This window comes from Tenrec ecaudatus, chromosome 1, assembly GCF_050624435.1.
Source record: "Tenrec ecaudatus isolate mTenEca1 chromosome 1, mTenEca1.hap1, whole genome shotgun sequence".
NCBI lineage: Eukaryota > Metazoa > Chordata > Mammalia > Afrosoricida > Tenrecidae > Tenrec > Tenrec ecaudatus.
In genome coordinates, this window is record NC_134530.1 from 189690734 (window position 1) to 189702821 (window position 12088).

At 40.2% G+C, this 12088-nt stretch overlaps 1 protein-coding gene across 1 annotated transcript in view; it reads left to right on the forward strand.

The window, feature by feature from the left end:
* Nucleotides 1-12088, forward strand: part of PAPPA2 (pappalysin 2) — a 359519-nt gene that overhangs the window by 188011 nt on the left and 159420 nt on the right. Inside the window, exons 8-10 of the mRNA XM_075540487.1 lie at nucleotides 997-1125; nucleotides 5425-5516; nucleotides 10960-11153. Coding sequence (XP_075396602.1) covers nucleotides 997-1125; nucleotides 5425-5516; nucleotides 10960-11153 — 415 coding nt within the window. The remainder of the gene's footprint in view (nucleotides 1-996; nucleotides 1126-5424; nucleotides 5517-10959; nucleotides 11154-12088) is intronic.

Below are 12088 nucleotides of genomic sequence, written 5' to 3' on the forward strand. Positions count from 1 at the left end.
TTGAGGCGTCTGTTGAAGAAGGAACTGTTTGGCAGGAGATTTGTGGCCACATTTAACGGCAGCCAACAACCCTCTGCGATCCTGTCTTCCGAGTCCCCAACTAGCCCCCACCCTTGCTTGACTTGGTGGTTTTTTCTACCAGGGCAAACACTGAGCAACATGAGAATGAGGGCAGAATTAGCCTTTGAAACCAGCAGCCGCCACTCCTTATATACACTCTCCCCCCTCTAAATGTCCAGTCTCACACGCTCCACCTGCTGAGTGCGCTTGGACCAAAGCCGGGTTCTAATGAGTCCCATTTTGACTCTGTATCAATGGAAAAAGCTCCACTATTGGCATGTTTCCACTTTCACAAGCTTGGAGGTGGAGAGTACTTGGTGCATTTCTTTTCAAAGGTTTACAATTTACCCATTTAAAGTATGCAATTCAATGGATTGATTACATTTCTAATTGTGGAAAATCCAGTGTACCCAAAATGGTGATGGAAGGGGTTCTTATACCCTTCTATAAGAGAGCTCCTCCTACCTCCCAGGATTCAGCCTCTTAAAGCCTGTCTCTTGAGAGACCGGCAAAGGGACTGTGGCCCATGCACCTAAGGGCCTGAAGCCAAACCAGAAACTTTCATCTAAAGTGTCTTTGGATGACTTCTAAGATACAGAAGACTCACATATATACATAAAATCTTATATTATGACTCTTTATGGTAAGCATACATTCAGGATAGCATTTTAATGGCTTGTCTAGAATTGTTACATTACGTTAATTCGGTAAGCATTTATTACACAGCTACTAAGTGGCATATACTAGGAATACAGAAATGAAAATTATTTCACATAATCTATTGTTTTATAAGACCTGTCCGGATTTATTTTTCAGAAAATGTAATACATATTTTATGTTTATGGTACCTATAATTCCCCTAAGCTCCTGCAAGTCATCTTGAAACCATGACTCACTTTATGAATGGGATAATAACAAGCTCATTGGTTTCGACAGGGAGGTCACACCAGGACAGACCTATCAGTACCAGGTTCAAGCTGAAGCTGGAGCAGAGCTAGGAGAAGCTTCGCCCCCGCTGATTCATACCCACGGAGCACCCTACTGCGGAGATGGGCAGGTGGCAGAGTGAGTAATGTGTGCATGGGGATTTGCTGTTTGGCTGGGGACTCCAAACTCAAGCTTGAGTTCGACTTGTTTGTGAAATATAGTGGGCAGGGTCCTGTGGGATTCCAGGGTTGATCATAAAACTTCAAAGTCTGGGATCTGATCGTGATCTTGCAAAATTATCACATTTTTCACAGTTAAGACGGTACCTGCTTCTACGTAGAACTCAGTCAGGATATGAAGAGATTGGCATTGATCCTCCACCAGATGGTGACAAAAGGAAGGTTCCTATCCAATGATCCTAAAGGCAGAGGGGAGGATACCTGCTGATCAGTGGCTTAATCCTCTGTGCCACCAGCTGTATGTCTTGAGGAAAGTCAGCGTAGCTTCCTCAGCTCCAGGTGTTCATCTGAGCAAAACGTCGTTTCTAGCTAGCCTACAGGCACCACCAAGGAAAGGTAGAATCAGTCCTGCCAGTTTCTGAACAGCCCATTTCCCCTGTTCGGGTTCTATGTTGTATTAGCAACCTCTGAGGGAAGTCCATCTTAGTTTAGCTGTGCTTCCCCTAGTTTTAGCCGGACCTCTCAAGAACTCCGAAGAACACTGACAAAACGGATTGTTCCAAATGCTCACGGTAGCCTAACATTGTCTTACAGAAAGCTGCTGGGACAGGAGTCTGGAAGGACAGGCACTATGGCTTGCCCGAGATTCTGGGTACTAATAACATATCCCTTTTTAAAATTTCCTGGACTATGTGAAAAAAATATATTTATTTCAAAGTCTTAATAGCAAACAATTCTGTAACCTTTCTTGGGGTCCCAGCCCTTGGCTTGCAATTACAGTTGCTCCTGGCTGCCCTGCATGTGCAGAATAGCTCCTTCCGTGGGGTTTTCAGGGCATGGCTTTCAAAAACCATAGTGCCACGCTGATCCTCTGGGGCTGCTCCTCTTGGCGTGTTTGTATTGCCCACCTTTGGGTTAGTAGTCTTGTGCTTAATGACTTACACTACCCAGGAAGCCCTGGCAATCATGAAACTGGTTTGGTTGTTTTTTGTTTTTTCTTATTCATCTAAAATCTTTAAGCTGTTGTGTATGCCTATTTATTCCTTTTCATAGAAACATAAACACCAACTCCTCCAAGACCTTGTCAATATTTGACAACAATAGAGGTTATTTTAATCTTCAAAGCCTTTCGTGTATGCTGCCTGCTTCCTCCTTCCTAACACATCCAATGGTTGCTGTCATTATTATCCCTATCCTGGCTCCATTCCTTGGCGTCTGTTTGGAGAGCTTTGTTCCTACTGATATCCTGGCAGAGGATTCCTTGAGCAAAGTGCTCAGTCCTACATTTTAGTATCCCCTATAAGAGCTCATTGGTGGTGGCTGTCTTATGCCCCCAGGATGCCAATGTTGCCTGGTGGTCCATAGAAGCAAGGGCCAAAGGGTCCTCTTGTGAACTTGATACTGAACATTCTCTTCTGTGCCATCTGGGGCAGCTTTACCTGAGGCAGCGCTCTTTGCTTGCTGATCTCACAAAACTTCTTATTAAAATGACGTTTTAACGGTGCCTAGATTTCTTCTGTATAGAGGGCAAAGCTTTTTTCTGCCGGCCAGTGGGCAGATTTCCTTGTCCTCTATGCCCTAGTGTCTCTGTCCCAAGGTTTTGTTACCCCAGACCCACAGCTCTCAGCGCTATCGCGTTCTGTGCCAATAGAGACCTGAAAAGTTTAGCATCCGGAAGTCACGGTCAAGCTTTAATTTAGCTCGGGGAGCTCATTAAACAAAAAAGAAGGAACAGTAAGAATCATTGAAAACAGTGCTTAAACCTGACAAATCTGTACTCATTCTAATTGGGGAGAAAAAAATGGTCACAGATCCCCTAAGAGTCAGTTTCAGATTCTAGTTTTTAAGCATTATTATTAAAAAAAAAAAAGAAAAATTTCAGTTTGGATATCATTTTTCAATAAGAAAATGAGAACAAACATAATTGAAGACCCTCAAACTGCGGGCAGTGTTCCTGCAGAAGCCAAGTGGTAGCTTCCAGCCACAGGTGAAGGCGTGCTGGTGGTGGAATCAGCTGCTAGCAGCAGTTGGCAGTTGGAATCCACTCCATGGCTCCTTGGGGAGAGGCCAGGTAACCTGCTTCTGTGAAAATCACAGCTCGGGCAACCATTCGAGACCATTTTACAGTGTCACTGTGAATTGAAATCAAGGATAAGTAAGATGCGGAATGCTTCATTTTATTTCATTGATTTAAATTTGATTCAGTTACTGGAGAACATTAAAGGACATCTTTGAAACATCATAGGCATGTAAATTTATTTTTCCAAGTATTTGAACTGAGATATCTTACAAATGAAATATGCACATCAGATTTTCAAGAATTAGTGAGAAAAAGTAATGCAAAATAGTTGATTAATATTTTCCTAGCAATTACATATTGACATAATATTTTATGTAGATTGGGTTAAAGGAAATATGTAAAATTAATGTCATTTTTAAACTTTCTTATGTGATGATTAGAAACTTAAATTATTTACATGGCTCATATTTCTGTTGAACGGTGTTGCATGCGATAATATACAATATGCTTATATTAATTCTTTAGATAGCCTCCAAAAGGAAAATTGCAAAGTCTCCAACGTCCAAAATTATATTCCAGACCCCTTTTAGAGACATACTGATCTGGGCTAACGCTCTTTTCCCATAGATGAAAAAAACGTAGGTCTGGAGAATTTATGACCAGGTCTGTCTCCATTGTACCCAATTTTCTTGGAATATGAAGATGACTTTACCTTTCCTTAATTTATTTGCTTATGTTGCTGTTTTTTCTTTTTTTTATTACTATTATGTTGTTTTTTCATAACTCTTTAATCCCTTTTTAATGACCAGATTTTCATTGAAAATATGATTATTATATAACTCTATTTTAACATATTTTCAATTCATTTCCAAACATTTTTATATCTAAATTGTTTACTCTTCAGTCCATCCCTTTAAATTTAAATGGGCTAGAGATACCAGTAATGCTATAGGCCTGAGAACATTTTAGCATTCCAAACTCTTTTATCTCCTGGGACAAAATCTATGTCAATTTTGGGAATTGGTGGAAAATCAAGAAGGAAAAATGGCCCTTAATGATCCATTTTACGATAGCAAATGGTGGTTCTCTCCAAGGGGCTAGCCCAAGGTAATCTATTTTGTTTCGCTAATACGCTTCAGAGGAGCTCTGGTGCATAGTTATTACAAGCCGGGCTGCTAACAGTAAGATCAGCAGTTCGGGACCACCAGCGGCTCCACAGCAGGGGTGGGGGGTGGGGTGAGTCAGGGCTTTCTCTTCTCATAAGAAGTTACGGTCTGTCTTATGGGATCGCTATGAGTCAGCATGGGCTTTGTGGCGGTGTTTAATATGCTTTGTGGGCCCTTCATGCCAAACGATCTCCCTTAGCTGGATTTCGATTCAGTCATCAGCCGTACTAGCGTTTGAAGTTCCAAAGTCATTTTCTTTTCCCTTATCTGTCTTCTCCTGCAATATATGTTAGCTGCCACTGGTAGGTGGTGGTAGGGAGTAAACACGGGGACCTATCACTGGGGTTGCTATGGATTCAGGGATGGCAGCAATCTGGCTACTCAAGCCTCTTGGCATGTAAACAGGAAATTTCAATTCCATAAAATTATAATGTTTACGGCAACTCAATTTTGAGGGCAGAAGAAAGCAATTAAAACATAAATATCAGATAAACATGAGCTGACAGTAAAATCCTCACCCATTCAGTGGACAATTTCTTAAGATTCCAAGCCAGTTCTACAGATTCCTCATGTAAGACAAATGATTATGTGCCTGACTACTAGTTGTAAGTATGGCTGTGTGAGTCCCAGTCAAAGACACCTCAGAAGATACGCTTAGTCATCTGCTTCTGAAAATCCTATGGATCAGTTCTCTGCAGACATGGAGTCATCCTGAAGCAGAATCAACTCGACAACTGACAACAGCAACAAGAGCAGGCCTTTCCCAAGCTCAAGATCTACCAGAAACACTATCAGGTTCCACGGGACTCTCCTAGATGTCTCTGACTTCTAAGCATTCCCATAGCCGACTAGACACTCCAACTGACCATCACTGCTCAAATCTCATCTACTTTAAATGCCTGGATGTTCACTTTTTGAAAAAGATATTCTCTCAGCTCTTCTTTCCATGTAGCTTGCACATTGTATTATGGAATTGGCATGCTTGAATTTTTTTAAAAATTTAAATCATGGAACATAGGAACAAATTTATTAAATATATATATGAATTTCATCATGCTGTTTTACTTCCTAGGAGTTTGGGAGAAGAGTGTGATGATGGGGATCTTTTGAGTGGAGATGGGTGCTCAAGGACGTGCAGAATGGAGGAAGGCTTCAATTGTGTGGGTGAGTGCCGGAGAATCTTCCCTGGAATATGCCATTCTTTTGTCCCAGTGCCAGGGCCACGTCTGCAATAGGCATCGTTTTCCCAAACGAATGTAAAGAAGACAGAGACTATTTTTTTTCATAACCTCATATGATCAAAGCTTTGTCCAGAGCGCTCAAACCCAAACCAAGTCCACTTTCACTCCGTTCGTTGTGGCCCATAGTGACCCTATAGGAAAAGGAAGAGTTGCCTCTGTGGGTTTGCATAATATAGCTTTTTCCAAGAGCATAAGCATCATCTTTCCTTCAAGGTGTGGCTGATGGGTTCGAACGGCTAACCTTGAGGTTAGCCATTCAATGTGTAACCCACTATGCCACCAAAGCTCCTTGGACAGAGCATTTGTTATTCAAAATCAAGTTTTATAATGTAGGAATCAGATAAACAATGGAAATCGAAGGTCTTTCAGTGTCTCATTTTTATGAATTCTTGATATCCTGTAGCATATAGCTTGGTGATGATAATAATAACAATAATTCATAATATTTGGTATGTTTATTATGTGCCAGGCACTATTTCATTGTTATAAATGATATCACATATATAACAATGAAATAGTGCCTGGCACAAAATGAACACACCAAATATCATTATTATCACAGAGCTACCTGCTTTAATTATTTATATCTATTTAACTTGTGTACTTTAAATATATCTAATACCAGAGCCCCAATGGCATAGTGGTTTCGAGTTAAGCTGCTAATCACAATTTTGAGCAGTTCAAAACCACAAGCTGTTCCATGAGAGAAAGAGGAGGCTTTCTACTCCTGTAAAGTTAGTTTGGGGAATCCCTACGGGAAATTCTACTCTGACCCATACAGTCATCATGAGTCAGAATAGACACAATGGCAGTGAATTTGGTTATATATATTATCTATATTAATCCTTATAGTAACTATTAGAAAACAAAACTAAAGCTGAGAACTTTACTTAATTGATTATATTATTGGATTATATAAATAGAAGTGGTAACACTAGAATTTGAACCAAGGAAGCATGGCTCTATAATTAGTATGCTAAGCCATGCTACTTCTTAGCTTAATGTTAAAGAGTCCTCGTGGTGCAGTGAATTAAGTATTTAAGTACTAACAAGCTGCAAAGTTGATGATTTGAGCCCACTAGCTGCTCCGAGGAGTAGATGAGGTTCTGCTCTTGTCAGGAATTCCGGTCTTGGAAACTCAATGGAGCAGTGTGTGTGCTGTACAGTCTCTGAGTCAGAATAGCAGTGGGTAGGTGGCGGTAGAACCTCATGTTACCAACGTTTTCTCTTGCATCCCAATAGCTAACATCAAAATAGCAGTTAAATAGCACAATCATACAGATTCTACGTACTGTCAAACATTCTAAGCCAAAGGTGGCACAAAATCTCTCTTGAAAGCTATGTTTAATAGATAAAATCATGAAAATCGACAGAAAGTCATACATTTTTTTAATACTGGAGAATCACTGGCAAAACATTATAAGTAGGAGGCATGACTCTAGAACCTTGCCGCTCAGGGATGTTTAAGACAGAATCCACGGGTTTCTTTGGTACAGATCATGTTCTGTCCTTATTTGCATATATTACAATGAGTCTGTAGAAAATAGTTGTTAAAATTTTAAAGTTCTTTTTAATAAGAGCAAATTTGAAATATTTTAACATCTCTAGATCTCAAAATAATGTTGAATAGTTAGGTTGAATTTTTATAAATGTTAAGTACCAAGTACCATTCAGAGCACACAAAGCATTTCCTCTATAGAGACTCAAACATTTGGGATTTCCCATTCATCCATTTGTCCATTTATCCATCCATCATCCACCCATCCATCCATCTATCATCCATCCATCCATCCATCTATCCATCATCCATCATCCATCCATCCACCCCTCCATCCATCTCTCCAACAAATGCCGCCAGTCTGGCGAAGGCCTTGTTCTCTGCAGACAAGCTGTTAGTCTCCGGACGACTCATCCCTTAGAGATGACTGTTCAGTTTTACCTCCATACTTCCAGCCGTGAAAGTGTACCTCGAAATAGATGATTCGATTTAAATGTGGCTTTATCTGTTATGAGAAACTTCTCTTTTTCTGGTTTGGAAACTCAGACCCAGAGAATTTTAGTGACTCATCCAAGGGCATACAGCAAGGTCTCTGCAGAGCCAGAACTGGGAAGCCGCTTTCCTACTGCTTAATCAAGTGCTTTTCCCTTTGCTGTGAAACTGCAAGGAATGCTTTCTTTTTTTAATGTTTTATTTGACTACCATTCAGATATTTGAAGTGCCTCCCCATTATTCTCTGTTCCAATCTAAACATCCCCTCATGTGATTAGGTTTCCAGACCCTTTCCTATTTACCCCAACTTGGCAAGCTTCATGTGGTCAATGCCCAGAAAGGAATTAAAGCCTCCAGATGTGGTCAGGCTGTGCAGAATACACTGAACCAGATACCTCCCTTTTTCTGTACATAGGTCTTTGTTAATGACATCAATGTTTGAATAACTTATTTGGGTAATCATGCAGTTGGTTCATATTGTATACACACACACACATATATACACACACAGAGGTCATCACAGTTTCATGGAAATTTTCCTTTATCTTTGAATTACATTTTCTATACATTTGTTGGATTATACATATACAATCCAAACTCCATGTCTTCTCCAGCACAGCTTCATTTTCATTTAAAGTAAGAGCTGACTGTATATTGTTTCTCTCACTTTGATCCCAGTAAGTCTGAGCTAGATCTCCTACTAGCCTCCTACTCTGGTAAGCACATATTTAAATGGTTTTAACTTTCCAGAGCTTCAGGGTAATGTATTTCAAGCTAGACACGTATTTCAGTCTGTACTATACTATACTATGATAAGCACAAAGCTCTAGTCCTTTATTTCTTAAAAGATAAGATTTGAATGAACTACTGTGACTTTGGTTTAACTTTAGATAGATTTGAGAAAAGAAACAGTAGCAAATATTTTAAGATCCTGACAAAATACGTATAGAATTACAGCTCCTGGGTTATAAAAGGAATAGAAACTATATGGAATCCTTGAGTAGAGCAAACGGTTAACACTGGGCTACCAGCCAAGAAGTTGGCAATTCAGACCCACTCGGAGGAGCTTCAGAAGACGGACCTGCTGACCGCTTCTTGAAGCCACAACTTCAAAACCCAAGGGAGTAATTCTACACTGCACACGAGGTCATCGTGAATGGAGCTGACTTGTTGGTAACCAATGACAGCATACGTATGTATGTACCGTATATACTTGTGTATAAACCGAGTTTTTCAGCACATTTTTAAGTGCAGTTTTTGTGGCAAAATTAGGTACCTCGGGTGAGATTCAGTTCAGCTTATACTCGAGTATATACGGTCTATAAAATAGATGAGTAGAGAGAAAGAAATCATCATGGGAAAGTTATAGGAAATATACCAAATGACATATATTGCAGAAGGGCTCTGGGTCAGCCCTGGGTTTGATGGGATGCAGCCGTTGAACACTCAAAACAGACTTATAACCAAGTCTTGGGATCTATGACTTATTCCTGGCTAATAAAGATAGACTTGTCATATAAAGGTTTTGAACTTGAGGAGATTACCAAGGGAAGGAACTAACAACTACATGTTGCTGAGCGGCTAACAAATCAGCAGAACATCCTTATGATGCTGCTTTGAAGAATTAAATGTTCATACTAGTGTTACTGCGTGGGTCCCTAGGTGTTCTTTTTTATTAATACTTTTATTGGGGGCTCTTAGATCTCTTATCACAATCCATGCATTGCTTCAGTGTGTCAAGTACATTTGCACATATGCTGCCATCATCATTTTCAAAGCATTCTCTTCCCACTCGATATCTGCTTCCCATTTCTTTCCCCTTCCTTCCTAGCCCTCCCTCTCTCATGAACCCTTGATAAGTTATAGATCATTTTTTCCATATCTTACATCATGGTCCATCGCCCCTCACCCACTTCTCTGCTATTTGTCCCCCTGGGAGGGGTTCTAGGTTGATCATGGCGATTGGTACCCCCTTTCTCTCCCGACCCTTCCCTAATCCTCCTGTGATCTCTACTCTCCGTTCTTTGCATTGAACTGTTATCTTATTCGTATGGTCTATTGTTTTGTAGAAATGGGAAATTAGAATTGGGCTGTTTTTACTATTAAGGACCCATATTTTGGTAGAAAGCATGATAGAATTGAATGGTTTATCCCTGAATTTCAGTTTTCTACTCTTGAGGAGAGTGAGTCTCCATAGCTGTGAAAACCCACACCGTGCACTGAGTGGGCTTCTCCTGGGAGAAAGTGTGGAACTTATCTAGCACATGCCACTTTCTTTGAAACACCAACTTGAGTTTTCCGTAGGTAGTCATGTCTCCCTTGTCTGCTGTTGAAGGTAATCACTGCCTCCGCGTGCTATAGTTGTGGCATGATAGCAATTTCATAACACATGGATTATGTCTATCTAGTTCAAATCCTAGCTCTCTGGTCCATGAGTAACATGACTTTTGCCAACTCATTTAAAGTTGCTGATTTTCAAATTTCTCCGCTATAAAATAAGCAAACAAAATGCACACCTCACACAGTTAGGATAAGACTAAAATAAATAATATATATGTAACTATTTGAACTCGAGTATATATTACCCAGTTTAATTCAGAGCTTTTATACAATTTAGTAGCAATAAGTAATTGGAAAACAAAACAAGAAAGTATCCTGAGATACTTTAATACTTCAAAAACTATGAATGGGCTCCAATTGTATAATACACCATGTCCTTTATTAAAATCCCTTTCCTCTCTTATCTACTGTTCTTATAACCCCAGCTTCTTCCAAGCGTCTCTCTCACATATACTTTCATATTGCTTCCTACATCTTTCCCGCCACTGCTATGTCAACACGGAATTCTCCCAGCAATCCCACCCCTCAACATACCTTTCTTATGTAGACATGGAATTCCTGGGTTACACTAATTGTTTGCGCTGGGCTCTTAACCAAAAGTTTGGCATTTGCATATTTAAATGAAATTCCAGTGCAGCGTGCCACAGAAGAGAGACTGGTGTTCTACTTTCATAAAATTACAGCCAAGAAAGCCCTATGGAGAGCAGTTCTATTAGATCAGTTCTATCTTGTGTTGGATTTGACAGTAATGGGTATTTTTCTTCATCCTCGCTTTTTTGGTATTATATAAATGGACTGTACGTCTCATTTGGTTAAAAAAAAAAAGAATCCCTCTGTATGTGTATGTGGTGTGTATATAGTTTGTATGCAGTGCATACATGTGTGAATGTATCCATGTGTATTATTTGTGTGTTTGAGGCTGGCAATTATATGATTCTCTTTTCTAGAAGATGTGAAAAACTGTTTCAAACACTCCTATGTTAGTTTTTTCAAGAAAATATATAAATACTTTTTCAAGTGCCATATTGCTTGGCAGGGGAACCAAGCCTGTGCTACGTCTACGAAGGAGATGGGCTATGTGAGGCCTTTGAAAAGGAAACCAGAATCTCAGACTGTGGACTACATACTCCTCGAGGATACTTGGATCAGTGGGCTGCCAAAGCGTACTCCCCTCATGAAGACAAGAAGGAATGTCCCGTTTCCCTAGTAACTGGAAAGCCTCATTCCATGGTAAGTTCAGCCAGGTCCTGACTGACCAATATTGTAAAGTGCTTCCTCAAGATGCCTAATGAGAGTTTATCATTTTCTCCGATTCTACCAGTGTTACCATCAACTGTCAGCCTTGCTGAACTCGGTACAAGAGAACGTTAAGTTCTAGACTCACAGTTCACCCCCTACACACCTCCACCCCAAGCCGCTTGCACGTCCTTAGTTTTCACCTGTGAGTGTCTAGGCTCTGCAATGGGCAACTCTGAAGCATATCTGAGCAGCTCAAAATTTAGCTGCCAAGTACACAAGGCACGAATTACACTTGGGTTTTATATTGAAGAGAATTTACTATACCAGAAGAAAGAGAAACAGAGAAGAGTCGGAAAGCCTGAGTTCTATGCCTGAATGCATGCTGTTTGGAAATTCACTTATCCGCTTTGGACCCGGGTTTCTCATATATTTTCATAAAACATTATCAGTGAAGGAACTGTAGGGTTAGCACTGTAAACACATCCCTAGGTGCCCCACTTTCCCTGCATAGTTACCTCCGTCGACGAGCCCCTTGGAGCACTCCACGATGCTTTAGCAATGACTTCTCCCAACTTCACTTCATTTGCTTCCTATCAAGTTTTAGTCGCTGTTGACACAACATAGTCATATACCACTTTCCTCGATTATCCGGGTACAACCGAATGTCATAGATTACATTCTTTGAGTAGTTAAACCATTCTCCCCGCCCCCCCCTTTTCTGAGCCATTCCTCTCATTACTGTAAACCAATGGCACTCTAAAGTTCCCAGCGAATCATTCAAGTTGTCTATGTTTTATTCCATTCAGATAATTCTTTTTTTTTCCTTTTCTTTTTTTACATTTTATTAGGGGCTCATACAACTCTTATCACAATCCATACATAGACATACATCAATTGTATAAAGCACATTCCCTGCCCCAATCATT